The following is a 19,681-nucleotide window of genomic DNA, read 5'->3' as shown; positions in this document are numbered from 1 at the left end:
ACCTCAGCTGTGGAGGTTAGTGTTCACCTCAGTTGTGGAGGTTAGTGTTCACCTCAGTTGTGGAGGTTAGTGTTCACCTCAGCTGTGGATGTTAGTGTTCACCTCAGTTGTGTCCACTCATTTACAACCATCACATCTATTCCCAGGTGTGGATGAGTGTAGGATTTGTTTTTTGTTTTTGCTCAGAAATTAAATGATTCCACCGCATTCAGGCTTTCAAGGAAGCATATTTACACTAACACCAAAAGGTAGTTTTGTTCTTGTTCTGTTTTTTTTATGACCAGTAACTAATCCAACAGAACCACTTCACCGACGACAGCGTACCATCCAAGTCCACTCCAAAATGATTTAAATGACAAAACAAAGAGCCCAGACCAGAACATTTGGCTACTCTGTATTCCTAATGTGGTTGCTCACTAGAAAGTGCATATAAGCCTAGTATTCAACACCAGGGAGAAAAGAATAATGTGACATGTGACACAACCATGATACAGTGAAGTTCACTTTGTGGGGATTAATTCTCAGGTGGAAAACAACATGTATCTTTGTAGCATTTTTGTGGTTGTAAATGATGTCTGAGAACAGGCTGTACTGCCTCATTTCAGTCACAAAACCTGACGGGCAACTAACAAACCATAAATCAGTTATTGTGTAAAACGAAAAAGAGAATATTAAAAGTATACAATGGCATTTGGAGTGGAACTGTTGAAATATCTAAAGTGTCTAAAGAGATTCCACAGATTCCATATTCCTCAGATTCTGTCCTCTCCTCAGACTCTAAAACCAGAGAGATGACGTAATGAAATGTTCCCATTTACAAAATCTTTTCAAATGAGCAATAACCTCAATATTGACACAGAACCCAAACAGAAAGTAAAGCAACAGCAATGAGTGGAAGGAGGATTTGAGGAGACGGAGACGAGAAACCAGACCGCGACGTGGAAAAATCAGCGTGAGAGAGTGAGAGAGAAAGAGAAAGAGTGAGAATGTGAGAGAATGAGAGAGGGAGAGAAAATGCGAGAGAGAGTGCAGGTAAGAGAGGGAGAGATGATGAAAATGAAACAGCGACACATCAGCAGAACCAGAAAGAAATGGAGACAGAAAGGGCTTAACTGTGACGTTCAGAACAGGCAGAGATGTTGAGAGAGAGAGAGAGAGAGAGATAGAGAGAGAGCAAGAGAGAAAGAGAGAGAAATAGAGTGACATAAAGAGCCACAGAGAGAGAAAAAGAAAGAAAGATAAATATAGAAAAAGAGAGAGAACAGAAGAGGTGGGCAGAAGAAGGCTTGACTGGCAGGTTGGTGTGACCAGACGAGCCCTGGGAAGCAGCCAGCAGCCGTCTGAGTGCTGCTAAATCATTTTCAGCTGAGAGTGGAGCAGTGAGCAACAAGGGCGGGATAACTGCAGCTCAGGAGGGGACGGCTTTGTTCCCCTCACTGCCAGTGCCAGGAATCCCCAACCAGGACCGAATTAATGAAGCAGTTTGAGTCAAAATGGAAAACATTCTAATTAAAAAGGAGCAGGGAGAGAAATCCCAGAGATCCGAGTGTGTTTGGAAATGCCAACAGTCTGTGTGTTTACATGTTAGAGGAAAACAATGTTAATCTCTTTATCTGTTTTGCATGCTATAATTGCATGTTTATTATTGCATGCAAACAGGTAGAAGAGTGCCCTAAAAATAAAACTAAACCTGAATAAAAACCACTAACCCAATTATTACACAGCTAACCAAATTATTAAACAGCTAACCTAATAATGAAGATTACTAAGCATGCAGACTTAGCCTAGCTGACCAGATTTGAAATCTAAATAACGAAGACTGGGTAATTTCATTAACAAAGTCAGAACTAAAATGACCCGCCCCAGGTTCTGGCATTAGCAGGTTACTTGCATTAACTGCCCACCCCAAACAACATCTGCTTACAACTGCCAAACTGCCTTTAAAGCAATTTCTTTAAACACTGGTTTTCATTGACCAACACACCCACAGGCAGGTGTGAAACTGCCCATTTCCTGTGTTAGTTGTGTCAACAGTGGAACACTAAACCTCAGACAACATCTTCACCCAAACATCACCGGAAAGTCTGGCCTCCAATTTCCTCACAAAGCCAGAGGCCAAGACTGGACGACTCCGTCTTAAGTACAGAGGAGGCAGGAGTGTGAGGTTGTGGGGGTGGACGTTGGCCCTCTGTTCTGTTTACAGTTTCCTAAATTGCCCCTTCAATGGTGCCCCTGAACACCCAGGATATGCAGCTAATCCAGGCAGAGCTGTTCAGACACGGAGCAGGAGTCATAACCCTCTGGCTGGGCACTTTGGTGTTTAATGAGTTGCTTCGTTCAGCCGCAGGCCTCTGGACGAGAGAGCGGTGACAAACCATAAAAACCAAGAGCCCTCTGGGGGTGCCGTCGCTGTTCTAGAGACGTTCTCATATTATTCATGAACGCTGCAGAGATGCAGAAGGGTTGCTTCTTTCAAGAGTGCTAACTAACATCTAGGACTGGGTTCATTTCTGTGCTGGATGAAGTACAAAAGACGATCAGTTCAGCCTTTCTGCCTGTATGTTTATGGAGATTATTGTCAAACTGCCAAACCCTCGCCCACCCGCCACCCCTCCCCCGTGCCCCGGGGCATCAGGTTCCTCTCACACTTTACTGACGATACGGAATTTGGGTGCAGCACAAACATGTGCATCTGTTAAGAAGAATCCACAGCTCAACACAGCAGGGCATGAGCAGCCAGCACTGCAGTCCACACCACACACTTAACACTTCACACTCAACACCTCACATTCAACACCACACATTCAATACCTCACATTCAACACCACACACTCAATACCTCACATTCAACACCACACATTCAATACCTCACACTCAACACCACACATTCAATACCTCACATTCAACACCACACATTCAATACCTCACATTCAACACCACACACTCAACACCACACACTCAACACCACACATTCAACACCACACACTCAACACCACACATTCAATACCACACACTCAACACCACACATTCAATACCACACACTCAACACCACACATTCAATACCTCACATTCAACACCACACATTCAATAGCTCACATTCAACACCACACACTCAACACCTCACATTCAACACCACACACTCAACACCACACATTCAATACCTCACATTCAACACCTCACATTCAATACCTCACATTCAACACCACACATTCAATACCTCACATTCAACACCACACATTCAATCCCTCACACTCAACACCACACATTCAATACGTCACATTCAACACCACACATTCAATACATCACATTCAACACCACACATTCAATACCTCACATTCAACACCACACACTCAACACCACACATTCAATACATCACATTCAACACCACACATTCAATACGTCACATTCAACACCACACATTCAATACCTCACATTCAACACCACACACTCAACACCACATAGCCAGCACTGCATTTCCAACACCACACAGCCACACAGCCACTGCAGTCCTCACTACACAGCCAACAGCGCACAGTCATCATTGCTCAGCCAATACTGCAAAGTCATTGCTGAAGTCATCACCACACAGTCAATACTGCTGAGCTTTAACACAGATTCACACTTATTCTTTCTCCACACTTTGCATTCTACTTTTTCAGTAATCCACAGGTTCTTTTACATAAGCAATGTACAAAAACAGCACCAGAGGGGAAGGCACACCAAGCAGCAGACAGAATGAGGCTTAAGAAGAAAGGAGAACGTGTGTTCTCGCCTCACCCATCATCCCTCATTCATTAATCACTGTCTGGCATGGAGGACACCATGGGCTTATTTATTTGAGTTCCTCCATACGGGCTCAGTGCACAGCCCCAGTGGCTGCTGGGAACTCTTTGCCATGATTAATCTCAGAATAGGCAGGGCAGAGAGGGCTGTGATGAGGGGTGGAGAAGAGAGAGGATACACTGTGGGTGGAGGAGAGAGAGGACACACTGTGTGTGGACGAGAGAGAGGACACACTGTGTGTGGAGGAGAGAGAGGACAGTGTGGAGCAAAGGCGTGGTCAAACAGGTCCAACCTCATACGGGTAACAGAAACAAGACAGAGATGAACGCAGTTGGGTCCAAGCGAGTACAAAGGAAAACATGAGAGAAGGGAGAACTCAGACGTGCCTTTAGTCCGCCGTGCCAGCAACACCGAGCATGTCAATAGTCCTCATTATGCAAAAATCACACTGTCATCTTGCGCAAGATGGATGTTGTCGAGACCGTAGGGGGGTGACGTTATTTTTCAAAGTGGTGGCTCAAAGAGTGGTGGATAATTAACAGGCACTGTGTCAGGAGCAGTAACAGTACAGTGGTGCTTAGTGACACGTGCTTCTCAGTATGACAGCCTTTTTACACAGAGGTTTAGTGTCCATTTGTAAAATAAAGCCCTAACACGACTGATTACAGGGAAGAGGTGTTTGGAACGAGAGAGGGAGAGAGAAAGAAGAGGAAGAGAGATGGGGAGTGAGTGTAAAAGAAACAGAGATTGAGAGACATATAGAGGGAGAGATAAAGACTGATAGCAAGAAATAGAGAGAGAGAGAGAAAGAGAGAGACAGAGAGACAGAGAGGGAGACCAGGGATTGGTTCAGCATAAAGGGATTTTATCAGGCTAATACTCTGGGTCATGATAACTAATAACAGGCTGTAATCCACTCTGCACTAGTCCATCTGCAAGTGTGACTGCCTTCAGCTACCCAATACAGCACAACTGCTAATTCATTGATTTCAGCTGGGCTTGTTTAAGAGACAACAATCTTCCCCCAGTCTGGAAGTACGGATTCTGGTTTCTGGTCCATATGCCATTTAGAAGCTCTGACAATTTAAAAATATTGATGAATCTAAGGCTGTTTAAGTTGATATTGGCATGACTCCCCTGGACTGCATTACTGAAGCTGAGCTCTACAGAGTAGGTGCAGATTCAGCAGTGTCTGCTCCGGTCCTGAAGCATTCAGCACTTCAGCACTGACATAGACACACAGCATCAGAGAGAATCAGAACACGATGGAGATCACTGGCAGGTCTGAAATGGTGGTGAAGAGACGTGTTGAACCACCCACGTTGGCAAATCAGCCTCGCTAGCAATTTGTTTTAACAGAGTGAAATATGACCCTTTGTTTGCAGAAACAGCCAAACGGGAATTCATTACAAACTCTGAAAGTTTGTGAGTGTGGAGCTGCAGCATGAATAGCAATGAATTGTGAAATTGAGCGGTATTGGATAGGGAAATCAGCAGAAGCAGGAGGTCTAATCAGACATAAGGCTGTTATCAGATACCCATGTGGGTCAGGAGCACAGAGCAACCCGGGGACGAGGAGCAGGGCGGCTGAGGTTGCCATCTTTGTTTTCTTCCGCTCATAACAAAGGAAACCCGGTCTGGGTGACCTCATGGTCATTTTCTCAACTACAACCACATGTGCTCAAAAAGACAATGGCTCATAAAACCTTCAATGTGTAATCCATCCTATGTGGTAGCGCAATTAAATATCCTTTCTTTATAACTGAAAAGCATTTTGGATATATAGATATCTATAACTTAGGAGCGGTTTGATTTCACCCACGTATCTTCTTATTGTTATATCGTATTACTTTAAAAGAAACATCTAGGGTGCCTTTAAGAGCAGAACTGAGCCATTACCACTACTGTCAACGCGTTCAAGAGACACTGTGCTCATTTCTCGCCATGTTGGAACTGCAGGGAGAAATGCAAACAAGGCAATTTGTTGCAGACAGCAAATTCCACCGTAGGGATCAGAAAATAGCTGAACCGCATACTGATTGATAAACAGACACCAGGCTGTATTTCAATACAAACAATACAAACAGCCCTCCATCCACAGAAAGGAGCACTTCAACACCTCAGGACCTGCAAACAAAGTCATCTTTCTCCTGGCAGGAGGCCGGACTCTGGGCCACAGGACCAGTTCCGCCGTGATTGATTTGGCAGTGTCCTCTGCTCTCCGTTTCCTTCCCTCGTGGTGTGTTGGAGCAGACCGAAGGTCTCCTGGAGCTCTCCAGCCTTTTGAAGGACACACAGGAGTCAGCACTTTTCCTGCCCAGAGGACTCTCAAGTGCCTTCCTCTTCCCCAGGTGGCCACGGCTGTTCATCCCGACACAGCACTTTCTTTGAAGCCGGTATCTGGCCAGGCCCAGATCTCTATTCCCTGATCTCAATATGGACAAACTGTAGACTTGATTCTGGTACGGTAAGTGGAGATAAAGTGGCCTGTTTTCTGCTCACTGTTCTCTGTGTTTGTATAACAGGCAGAAGTGTAGCATTTTATCCACCATCATAACCATCCCATCCCATGACACTGCCCCTTGACACAACACTCAAACACATGACCCCCGTCCACTAACCCAACTCTGTCCCACAACCTGCCACAGAGATGTCCCACCCACACGGCGTTGCCGTACTGGTCTCTGCCCTCTACCCTGCAGGCGTAGCGAGGAACCGTGCGTCTATGTTTCTAGATATCCTCCCACTTCTACATAATGCAGAAACATGCAGATAATGAAGAAAAGAGCAGGTGAAAGAGGCTGAAGAAAGACACTACAATGCAAATGTGACATCCACACCGCAAGACAACTGGTTCAGTTGTGATGCTAAAATGCCAACGTATTACATTTGTCCCTCCAAGCATTTGAAAGGAAGCTAGTTGCTTTGAAATTGAAACAAAGAGCTTCAGAGTGTCAGAGTGTTCCCCATGAAGGTGACAATCCCCCAGCGTTAAGGTTAAAGGAGAATGGGGCAGGCAATTGGGGCTGTTAACCCAACCTGGGGCATGGTTCTTGACTTTAAACAAGAACATGTTCTCAATACGGTTATATACAACATCTAACACAGACGTGATAGAGCCATAAGATCCAGCCATCAAGAAAACGTCATTGTTTGAATCTCGAGATATGACATGCCGAGTCAAAGTGAAATTGCATTCATTGAGTGAGGATCTTGAGATGCGACCTGTGTGGACACATCAGCGATCCCCATCAACACTGTGAGAGCAGGAAACAGGCTCAGTTTGAGCCCATCCCCAGGGCTGAGTGGGTAGAGGGAGCTGCATCCATCAACACATCCACCAACCATCCACCCCCAGCACTTAAACCCACACAGCAAAACATCTCACGGCCCACTGCAAGCTCTTCACACCTGGGCTTATCTGCTCAAACTGCCCCACTGCCCCCGCCCCTCGGCCCCAGCTGCTCCTGCTCATACTGCATGACCATTAAAGACACACACACACACACACACGCACACACACACAAACACACACCCATGCACCCACACACCACGTACCCACGCATATGTGCATACACACAAACACACACAGACACAAATACACAAGCTCTTGCATCCATGCACACGCGCACACAGATGATACCGTGATTACAACAGCTGTTCTATCAGCTTGGGTGCAAACACGAGGTACAAACATCAGAGCAGATCTGGGTACTTCCAGCAATCTGCCAGTGCTCAGATTACAGCTACAGGCTGTCAGGAGGAGAGTCCTTCTCACTGAGGTGTACTCCTGCTCAGATAAGTCAGACACAGGAAGAGAAGAGGTGATCAATTCACATCCATTTTTGACTTGTGATTAATGTGAATGCTTTTCAAAACTTGTAGAACCTAGACACAGGCGTCTAGGTGGCAGACAAACTGTCAAAATATCTCAAAATATGTCAGAAGGATTGAAAAAGCTGTAGTTTGCAACGTCAGTGATAAAAAGCAAAGTGAATAAAAAAACAGCAGCCATCATAAGTAAACAAGCAGCACAAGACACACACACAGACTCACACACACACACCATGACTTGCATAATACACCCCGCTACCGTGACCAGACCAAGAACAGCCCAATATGACCTCAATATGATCTGCGCAATACAACCTAGTACGATGTCCCCACAATGACAATGTCCCCTCAATGACGATGTCCCCTCAGATACAATGTCCCCTCAGATACAATGTCCCCTCAGTGACTATGTCCCCTCAGTGACTATGTCCCCTCAGTGACGATGTCCCCTCAGATACAATGTCCCCTCAGATACAATGTCCCCTCAGTGACTATGTCCCCTCAGTGACTATGTCCCCTCAGTGACGATGTCCCTTCAGTGACGATGTCCCCTCAGTGACGATGTCCCCTCAGTGACGATGTCCCCTCAGTGACCTGCCCAGTAGGATGTACCTACAATGACCTGCCCAATACCTGCTGTCTATGACATGCCCACTGTGACTCACTCATCTTTCTCAAACTAAATTAATGCTTCATTATCGCACTTGTGGGTCCCAGAGCAGAAGCACCGAGCTCTTAGAGTGTGTGTGTGTGCGTGCACGCGTGTGTGTGTGTGTGTGTGTGTGTGTGTGTGTGTGTGTGTGTGTGTGTGTGTGTGTGTGTGTGTGTGTATGTGTGTGTGTGTGTGTGTGTGTGTGTGCGCGCACGCGTGTGTGTGTGTGTGTGTGTGTGTGTGTGTGTGTGTGTGTGTGTGTGTGTGTGTTACTCAGTCCTTCCATGCTCCTCTCCCTCTCAGCCCCTGTGGCATAACTGGGCGACAGGCTCCAGCTCCAGGGCCAACACCACTCAACACTAATCTGTTTTGCCAATTTGTCCCTGACAGGGATTAGTGCAGTCAGTTAAAAAGCAGCCAGCCACACGCACCATTTACCTGACGCCCCCCCCCCCCCCCATGCACACTCTTTCGCTATATCATTCCATCTTTCTGTCATTCACCCACATAGCTAATGCCCTTTCCAGTTCATTTTCTCTCTCTCTCTCTCTCTCTCTCTCTCTCTCTCTCTCTCTCTCACTCACTCACTGTCTGATAAGCAAACGATGTTATCAGCTTAACTGAGTTCTGTTTGTTTGTGTGTGTGTGCCTGTGAGGTAAGTGAGAGTGAGCTCTGAACTCTGACCTCTCTCCCCTAAATTCATCTCCCCCGTCTGACTGTGGCTGCCAGTCCACACCCCCCCCCCCCTTGTTACATCCAGAAGAAGACCGGCGTCTCCATTAGCATAGCCACAGGGAGCAGACAGAGGTGAGAGGACAGTATTCAGCCATTTACTGTGCCTGCCTGCATTATCTCCACCGCCATTCTAAAGCAGGAATAGGAAGCTAATCAACTTAACAATGTGATTAAACAGATGCATTTATGTACCTAATTGATTTTAAATGGGTCCACCCTGGGGGCACTTTCGAATTAGGCCCAATACTGGTTATCCAAGGGCAACTAGACTAATTTAGCAAGTTAGATGATAATGGTGAAGTAATTGTTAAATATCCACCCAGGGAAGGGCTGGGTCTTACACTATTAGAAGATTCTTGGTTTCCCAGTTACCGTTTCCCAGTTAAATGGTTACAGTCTCACCAGTGTCTCATCAAAGTTCCCTCAAACCCTGTAGATCTGTGACAGATGAATAAGTGGAACGGAGTGTCGTGTCTGGTGAAACAGTGACACGCAGCAGCAGGAGAGAGAGGTGCGCTTACATCTGACGCCCCTGTACTGGTCCCACAGACGCCCCTGTACTGGTCCCACAGATGCCCCTGTACTGGTCCCACAGACGCCCCTGTACTGGTCCCACAGACGCCCCTGTACTGGTCCCACAGACGCCCCTGTTCTGGTCCCACAGACGCCCCTGTACTGGTCCCAGACGCCCCTGTACTGGTCCCACAGACGCCCCTGCACTGGTCCCACAGACGCCCCTGTACTGGTCCTACAGACGCCGTCGGCCTACCTTTGCCTTAACTTGTCAAAAACACGTTGTTACTATGGTTACTCCCTAAAGCCTGGGCAACAAAGCACTTTGTCCTTTACAAAGGACAGGCCTTGTCTGGGGACAGCCTGAATGGCAGGGTGGACAATTATGGAGGAATGTCTCCAATCACAGTCATTACTAGCACGTCTCACCTGGAGCAGCTGAGAAACAGCACAAAAACATCACCAGTCTTCCCTCAGCCACTGCAAAACTGCATACCACCATGCAGTTGTGCTGGTCACACACACACACACACACACACACACACACACACACACACACACACACACACACACACACACACACACACACACACACTCCCTATGTCTCTCTCTCATGCACATATACACTGATGTGTACACACACATGCATACACACAAACACGTGTGTACACCCCCATGCTGTCCCCTCCCCCTCTCTCTCTCTCTCTCTCTCTCTCTCTCTCTCTCACACACACACACACACACACACACACACCCTCTCACTCCCTTCCACATACTCTTTCTGTATAGGTGCAGCCATTGCTCAGACATGTTGATATCCACACTGTCACTATCTCTGCGCTCAGCCCCTCTCCTCCATTTGGTAATCAATGGTGCATCTAAACAGAAGAATATCTTCTCCCATGGGCCCAGTTGTTTTTCACCCACACTCCTCCCATCTGCACCCACTCCACACACAACAGGCCTCCACATCCCTCTTACACACACCCCTGACCCAACACCCCCTCCTACACACACCCCAGAACCACCACCCCCTCCTACACACACACACCACAACCAACACCCCCTTCTACACACACCCCAGAACCACCGCCCCCTCCTACACACACCCCAGAACCACCACCCCCTCCTACACACACATACACCACAACCACCACTCCCTCCTACACCCACCCCAGAACCACCACTCCCTCCTACACACACCCCAGAACCACCACCCCCTCCTACACACACCCCTGACCCAACACCCCCTCCTACACACACACACCACAACCAACACCCCCTCCTACACACACCCCAGAACCACCACCCCCTCCTACACACACACACCCCAGAACCAACACCCCCTCCTACACACACCCCTGACCCAACACCCCCTCCTACACACACACACCACAACCAACACCCCCTCCTACACACACCCCAGAACCACCACCCCCTCCTACACACACACACCCCAGAACCAACACCCCCTCCTACACACACCCCACACCCCTACCCCTGGCCCCCCACAAACAATTCTCTTACTCACCCCCAGCCCCCCCACACACCTCTCATACACACCCCGGCCCCCCAAACACACACCTCTCTTACACACCCCCAACCCCCACACACACCTCTCTTACACCCCCTGGGCCACCACACACACCTCTCTTACACACTCCCGGCCCCCCACACACACACCTCTCTTACACACCCCCAGCCCCCACACACACCTCTCTTACACACACCCCACACACACCTCTCTTAAAAACCCCCAACCCCCACACACACACCTCTCCTACAAACCCCCCCACACACACCTCTCTTACACCCCCCGCCCCCCCCACACACACACCTCTCTCACAGTCCTACTGCACCCCGTCATTTCCTCTGCCACTCTGCTCAAAGACCTCAGAGTTCATCTCCCGTACCATCCAGGTGGAATCACACCAGGCTGCTGCATGGGAGCGTGTAGATCGGTCTGTAGCTCCGCCCCCCACCCCGCCCCCCGCCCCACCCCACACCATCAGCTCTCATTACACTTCAACAGAGAATGTCAATACACTAATCATATGCTCGGGCACACAGGAGCTGAGCTCAGACAGGGTGTCTGAGCACAGAGATCGTTTGAACCTATCCATCATTCTGCCATGTTCTCCTCTCTCTGCTCAGCAGCTCAGACGACCACGGGTCTTCTCCAGCTCATCCAACCTTCCCTGCCCGCCACTGGTGCAGGTCACACATTCAGATTTGAGAAGCTGGGTAATCATGCCTGAACTTTTTCACAGGGAAGCAGTGAAGATGGGTGGAGTTAGACACACGTACAGACACTTCACAGAGCACAGAGACGCACCTGGTGAAGTGATGAAAGACAAAACGTGAGGCTCAGACGGTTGGCGTGTCCGCGTGCGTCTCTGCCCCGACGACCGCGAGCCGATGGGGGGAGCTCCGAGCAAACAGACCCCTCCCCCTCTCTCCTCCATGCTGGTCTAATCGCACTCCAATTAACATTTACAACAGTAGCACTGCTGAACCCGCAAGCCTGCCACATGTCGGACAAGCAGGCACACCGTGGAGGGGGGGAGCGACACATGCACAGCCCCTCCCACTCCCAGCATCCTCCTTTGCCTTCAGTACAGAAACCCGTTCACAACTCAGAGAATGCAGATACATATTTAGTCATACATGCTTTATGGAGTTCATGGGTGGGTGGAGCTTATTTAGCAGTGCACCATTTTTTTCTAGGGTTGTGCCTTGATTAATTCAAATATGCACCTGTGTTTTGGTTTTTGGGGAGAGGGGCGATTTCTTCCTGGATGAGTTGCTATTTAGAGCTGCACATTTTACAGTGTAAAACAACATTTGTGCTGAGTGGCTCAGTCACACAGAGGACCTGTAACAGTGACTCAGTCACACAGAGGACCTGTAACAGTGGCTCAGTCACACAGAGGACCTGTAACAGTGACTCAGTCAGACAGAGGACCTGTAACAGTGTCTCAGTCACACAGAGGACCTGTAACAGTGACTCAGTCAGACAGAGGACCTGTAACAGTGACTCAGTCACACAGAGGGCCTGTAACAGTGACTCAGTTACACAGAGGGCCTGTAACAGTGACTCAGTCACACAGAGGGCCTGTAACAGTGACTCAGTCACACAGAGGACCTGTAACAGTGACTCAGTCACACAGAGGGCCTGTAACAGTGTCTCAGTCACACAAAGGGCCTGTAACAGTGACTCAGTCACACAGAGGACCTGTAACAGTGACTCAGTCACACAGAGGGCCTGTAACAGTGACTCAGTCACACAGAGGACCTGTAACAGTGACTCAGTCACACAGAGGACCTGTAACAGTGTCTCAGTCACACAAAGGGCCTGTAACAGTGTCTCAGTCAGACAGAGGGCCTGTAACAGTGTCTCGGTCAGACAGAGGGCCTGTAACAGTGGCTCAGTCAGACAGAGGGCCTGTAACAGTGGTTCAGTCAGACAGGGGACCTGTAACAGTGACTGAGCATCATGTAGTACGCTGGCAGTCGCCTATATGCTGGATAATCTGAACAAGTCAGTGAGTATGAAATTTCAATTTGTATGAGTATGAAAGTTCAATCTTACCTGGACTATTGCTGATGGATTCATGGATGTTGAGGGTAATGATTGAGACATACTGCCTACAATAACACCAGGGGTTCTGGGCAAAAGCTAATATTTGCCATGAAATGAAAGGTGTGAGCAATAACCATTTCCTATTTCTCCTCTCTTCTTCCATCAGCATGTGAATAGGAGAAAAAAATGAATCTTTTTCTTCTATTCTCTCACAGCTCCGGAGAACCCTGCCTGTCTTTTCGTTTGAAACCACATCCAAAGAAAACACACCAGCATTATAAATCAGCCTGAAGACATGAACCATGCCTCCTTCCTGCATCTTGTCTGCGTGACCTGGAAGTGCTTCTAAAGGTGGTGGCACGCAAAACAGACTCCATGATTGTGTTGCCCCGTTTGCCCAGAGAGAGAATGTTTCACGCCACCTCCCCACCCAGAAAGAGCCTATAACTCCACTCACAGAGATGGTGTTTCCGCCCATTACTCCACCCACAGAGAGGACGTTTCAATTAATTACTCCACCCACACAGAGCATATAACTCCACCCACAGAAAGGACATTTCAGCCCATTTCCTCACCCACAGAGAGCACATTTAATTAATTTACTCCACCTGCAGGGAGGACTCTTCACTCCACCACTCCACAGAGAGGGCGCTACACCCAGTTACTCCACCCACAGAAAGGACGCTTCACCCCATGCAGAGACAGCATACTACATCCCCACTACATACACTCTTGCTACTCAGCCAGACCACTCCATACATCCAGCAGTACCTACACTCCGTCCACCGCCCCATTACGACCAGCACGCTGGCACGATGGACACAAACACACACACACATTCACACGCATGTACACGCACAGTAAGGGAGAAAGCAGAGCTTCTACCTGAGGAAGAAGGAGGTGGCAGCGGTGGACGTCTGGGTGGAGGGCAGGGGCGGGGCCGGGCTCCTCCGTCTAGACGCAGGCAAAGAGACAGCAGCATCAGCAGAGATGGAGTCTGAAGATGGAGCGGTGTGTCCAGCCCTTCCCGTGGGACCCTGCGTCTGAGAGGAACAGGACAGAGAAGGGGTCACCACTGTGAGTGAGTTTTTCATTCACAGCAGAAACACCAGAGCAAACCGCAATCTGCCATCCATCAAACTGAGATGTTTAAACTGACTGTGAATAAAGAAGCGGAGTGCTGCCCGGCCGTGTGTGCGGCAGGGGTGTGTGTGGCAGGGGTGTGTGCGGCAGGGGTGTGTGCGGCAGGGGTGTGTGTGGCAGGGATGTGTGCGGCAGGGGTGTGTGCGGCAGGGGTGTGTGTGGCCCATGCGTATGCGGCCAGGGCGTGTCTCCCTGCTGTGGGGGGACGATCTGCGTTAGCAGGGAGGCGACAGGACAGCACCGACAATGCTGACCACCACCCGTGGGTTGGAGCGATGCTGACCACCACCCGTGGGTTGGAGCGATGCTGACCACACCCAGTTGGAAGGTGAGCTGAGAGTGTGCCGAGTGAGGCCACCCCCCCGCCTGCTAAGTCCGCCGAACGCAGCCGTCCCGCTCAGACATGGTGCGTCATTCAGGCACGGCGTGTCCTGCATTCCAACAGTTCTTTGTTTGCCCTCCCTGGATTCAGTCTTGTAACTAAAAAAACATCATTCACAAATGTTTCATAAGGGATGGGCCCTCCAGCTAGTGTAATGCACCAGTGTACCCTGACGGCCAAACACCAAACTATTTATACCGCCAAGATGACATACGAGCTCCACAGATCAAAAAATTTGAGATGCTTAAAGGGAGGTTCACACAGGACAGAGGTCAATGCACACATATACATATACACACACATATACACACAGCTGCACACGAACTGGGCAACCAAGAGGCTCACACACCGCCCCAGACACTCATGCTCCCAGACACAGGGGCAAGATCAGTACTCAGCCTATCAGATGGGTGAGTGTTTATTGGGCCATGCTGACCTGTCTAAGAGAGGCTAAAACTACACATGTACATACACACACACACAAACACACACACACTTGTGCAAGCACACAAACACACATATGTACACACATGCATACAAACACATACAGTGTCTCACGCAATTCACGAAGGCCTCTAATGTCAAATGACCATAGACTTTGTACTGTAATTACTGTACAGTGTCCATCATACAGATTCTATTTTAGACTGTCTGGTGCATATTGCACTGTATTGCACATCTTGTATATTTCTTGTATTCTTCTTGCATATACCTTGTATGTAGTGTGTGTGATGCTCTAAACACGTTTTTCCCTTACGTGCATGCCATGTAGTGACAGGACAATAAAATCCATTTGATTGTGTCCCACACTCCAGACGCCAGTGCAGACACAGACACACATACACCCTTGAAAACATGAGCATTTACACACACACCCCAGACACACACACACTTGCACAGATGCACAAGCACGCACACACCCCAGACACACACACACACAGACACAATGTCAAAGTGCTGTCAAGAAACTCAGTTTTTAGAGGTGCAGAGAGAATTAAGCCCTTCTGTCAACCTGTTCTCCTGTATGACACTCACAAAGAGAGAGAGAGAGAGAGAGAGAGAGAGAGAGAGGAGAGAGAGAGAGAGAGAGAGAGAGAGAGTGCTGGATGAGAGCTGGCCCCTGGTCTGATCATTAGGATACGGCTGCATATGGTGTTCATCTCACCTCAGAGACCCAGAGAGAGACAGGAATATAAATAGGAACTGAGCACTCAATTCAACTGTGCGTACTTACTCCCCCCCCCCCTCCCTCAGTGCGTACTTACTCTCTCCCCCCACCCACCACTCCCCCCTCCCCTTTTGGGGCACATGCCAGTCAGACTCTCTGATGACCCTTGACTCCAAGATCCCAGCACACCTGTGGGCTTCTCTAGCTGAGATGGACTCTATGTGGCTAATCCCAGCAGTGCTCTAAGAATTTCCCTTTATGCATTCACTACCATGCAGGCAAGAGTAGATTTTGTGTGTTGTGTGTGTGTGTGTGTGTGTGTGTGTGTGTGTGTGTGTGTGTGTGTGTGTACATATGCCATTCATCCAGCAACAAATTAACATCCCTCTCACTCCTCTCACCCTCCTCATGCCCCTCCCTCCTCACCCACCCTTCTTCTCTGGTATTTTAGCAGGTGTTCCACTGGCTGTGATGTGCTGCCTGAGGCAACACAGAGCAAGCAGGCGAATGGCCCAGTGACCTGTCAATCTGGCAGCATCACTCCGCCTCCCGCCCCACTCTCTCCAACCTCAGAAGTTACACTGTCGCTTTTACAAACAAAGATTCCTGCTTCTCATTCCTGCCTCCCCACCATCACACTATTCTGGCAAGATGCCACCGTAGTGAAAGAAGGAGAACCTTCCCATGGCAGGCGTGAGTTCAGTATGGCAGGTATGTGCGTGCGTTCTCAGCACTGTCAGATCTACTGTGCTTGTTGTTGGTATGTTTGGTGGGTGCACATGTGTGTGTGTGTGTGTGTGTGTGTGTGTGTGTGTGTGTAGACACGTGTGACTGTGTTTGTTCTTCACCGCTGGGCACTCAGCCGGGTCCTCACATGCTGCGGGGGGGGGGGGGGGGGGGGGGGGGGGGGTCGTTTCAGAGCTTGTACACAGTCCTGAGTGAGGGACGCATGCTGACTGCTAAAAGCCTCGGCTGCCCTGGGCTTACACGAACAAAAGCACTCGACATTAGCAGAGAGGAAAATTTCCCCCTTCACACCTTCAACCTCCACATTCAACAACAGATGCAGCCTGGAGCAGGAAAAGAGGACAGACTGTGTGGCTTAAACCCACTAGAAAACGCCAGAAATTCAATCAGGTGAATGTAGAGCACAAAAACTCAAATCAGGTCCTTAAAGATGGACGAACACCTACGGTGCAGAAGGATCTGAACTGAAGCCCTTTCATTTGCCCACAGACCAGTGTGGAATCTCACAGCGAAATGCAAAAGGACACCAGACAAAGTGTCCAGGTCAGGGACAGAGAACAGAGACATGGACACATGGACACATGGACACAGGCGTTTACAGACTGAAACTGACAGACCGGTGCTGCCTGGTTCGGCTGATCATTTCCACTAGAACAAAGCCAGTGATTAACATTCCTCATTGTTCATTCAAGCTGACGGCTGTGTAATTATACTGCTTCCACAACTGAAAAATCAATGGGACATAAAGCTCGATCACCCCTTCTGGCTTCCTCTGTAGAAAGTGTGTGAATTTCACCCATACATTCATAATTCAGTACTGCTAAATAATGCTCACACTAAACAAGTAATTGTGTACGACTCCATCGGCTTCCAAACGGACGGCTGTGTTCTCACGTATGAGGTGAGAAGATGCTCCCCAGAACAAACCTTCCTCAGAACATCTAAATCATATTCAGGACAGCCTCTAGAACCATGAAACTAGATGATCACATGTTAATCAAGACAGGCAGCTGACTGCAGTATGTTGCTGTTACTGTGGGCGTGTCCTTAACAGGCTGGGCTGACTGGCCACTATGATGCTGTTACTGTGGGCGTGTCCTTAACAGGCTGGGCTGTTACTGTGGGCGTGTCCTTACCAGGCAAGACTGACGGGCCACTATGATGCTGTTACTGTGGGTGTGTCCTTACCAGGCTGGGCTGACTGGCCACTATGATGTTGTTACTGTGGGCGTGTCCTTACCAGGCTGGGCTGACTGGCCACTATAATGCTGTTACTGTGGGCGTGTCCTTACCAGGCTAGGCTGACGAGCCACTATGATACTGTTACTGTGGGCGTGTCCTTACCAGGCTAGCCTGACAGGCCACTATGATGCTGTTACTGTGGGCGTGTCCTTACCAGGCTAGGCTGACGAGCCACTATGATACTGTTACTGTGGGCGTGTCCTTACCAGACTAGCCTGACAGGCCACTATGATACTGTTACTGTGGGCGTGTCCTTACCAGGCTAGGCTGACGAGCCACTATGATACTGTTACTGTGGGCGTGTCCTTACCAGGCTAGGCTGACGGGCAACTATGATGCCGTTACTGTGGGCGTGTCCTTACCAGGCTGGGCTGAGGCAGGAAGCTGCTGACCCTCGAGATGTTCCACATGCCCTCCAGGTACTGCTGGGCTTGGATGGTGACAGAACCGAGCGCTCCGGTGAGGGGCCCTCCGCCCACTGCCACCTGTACGTTGGGCTTCGCGCCGGACGCCCATGCCAGGTCCCGCCCCTGCTCCGCCCCGGGCAGCAGGCTGTGGGTGGGATGTGGGATCCTGGAGGCGGGGCTTCTGTGAGAGAGCGTGAGCATGCTGTGGGCGGAGACTGTGGTAGGATGCCTGGCGGGCAGGGCTGGCATGTCTGTGCCCGGACACAGCTCCTGCACTGCCTGCTGTCTCAGCTGCTGCACAGGAGTGGCACACGCCTGGCACCGAGCACTCTCGTGCCCAGCCTGTGCCCTCTCATGGCCGCCCTGTGCCACCCACTCCAGCACCTGCAGTTGGTCAATGAGGAAGGAGGCGAAACCAGGGTCCTACGGGAAGAAGAATAGGACAAAATAGCAAAATCAGAAAAGTCTGTTCTTCAGTTAAGCTGTATTCATCAGTGCACTCGGAACATTAAATCAGTATTCCAGTATCCAGTGTTCCATTTTATTTCTTTTTTTATTTCTTTCTTTTTTTGTTAGCCTAAATATCTGTTAGAACAAAAGCCTGTTGACACAAAGGCCATTTGCTTCCCCTAAAAAAAATGGATGCAATTGTTAATATAGTGATTAGTGAAGAATTCAGATCAAGCTTCATGCATTTTAAACCCTTTTTTAAGAGTAGTTCAGTCACCATAATGCAAATTCATTTGGACTGCAACCATGGCAATGGCAACTTGACTGGTCAAACTAATTATTAATGCAGATGGTTGACTATAAAATGTGATTGTTTAGTGCGCTGCTTTGTGAGTAGTGATCAGGTTCAGAGTCACCTCCCTACTTATTTTAGGGAGCGTGGGTCAAGTGTGTGGTCAGACAGCAGAGCTCCCCCCCCCACACATACACACCCCCCACCCCGTGCCCCCCAGAACCACCGCTGGGTGCACGAGGGAAGCTGGAGAGAGCCCAAGCTATTTCAGCTTTGGCCAGTGTGTATTTAAACATGATAAGGAGGAAAATATATAAAAATGTGTTTACTCAAAACTTGGAAGTTCAGTAAATACACAGTAAAAACACATTATCACCATATACTTCCAACAGAAGCACACACACACACAATATTTTTGATCCAAATTGCATATTGCAAGCTTGCAGATGGATGATACCAATGGTCAAGCCCCCCGTCCCCCCTCTTCCAGTCTCCAGAGGGCCACAAAGGGAGGGAGGCTCTGGCCATGGTGAGATAGGAGCGGGCTAAATGTTTACAGCACCTCTGAGGTTCACACATGGGCAATGTAATCATGGCAGGAGAACCCAGGCTCATCCGTACACAGTCCGCACCTGCTAAAACTCTTCTGTGCGGTGCAGTGTGTGTGATGCATTTGGCCAGAGAGCTGCACAAAACACGCACGTCTCACTCTGTACAACACAGAGCTGCCGATCAGCCTCGCTTTAATG

The 19,681-nt window shown here is 49.1% G+C and overlaps 1 protein-coding gene across 3 annotated transcripts in view; it reads right to left on the bottom strand.

Annotated features, from left to right (window-relative positions):
* kif26ab (kinesin family member 26Ab) overlaps positions 1 to 19,681 on the bottom strand; it is a 77,390-nt gene that overhangs the window by 29,493 nt on the left and 28,216 nt on the right. For all 3 annotated transcript variants that reach the window (XM_076978302.1, XM_076978303.1, XM_076978304.1), the window contains 2 exons: positions 18,146 to 18,613; positions 13,987 to 14,144 (listed from right to left, as the gene is read on the bottom strand). In XM_076978302.1, coding sequence (XP_076834417.1) covers positions 13,987 to 14,144; positions 18,146 to 18,613 — 626 coding nt within the window. The remainder of the gene's footprint in view (positions 1 to 13,986; positions 14,145 to 18,145; positions 18,614 to 19,681) is intronic.

This window comes from Brachyhypopomus gauderio, chromosome 17 (assembly GCF_052324685.1).
Source record: "Brachyhypopomus gauderio isolate BG-103 chromosome 17, BGAUD_0.2, whole genome shotgun sequence".
In the NCBI taxonomy this organism is placed as follows: Eukaryota; Metazoa; Chordata; class Actinopteri; order Gymnotiformes; family Hypopomidae; genus Brachyhypopomus; species Brachyhypopomus gauderio.
The sequence above is the reverse complement of the archived record's forward strand: the minus strand, read 5'-3'. Positions and strand labels throughout refer to the sequence as shown.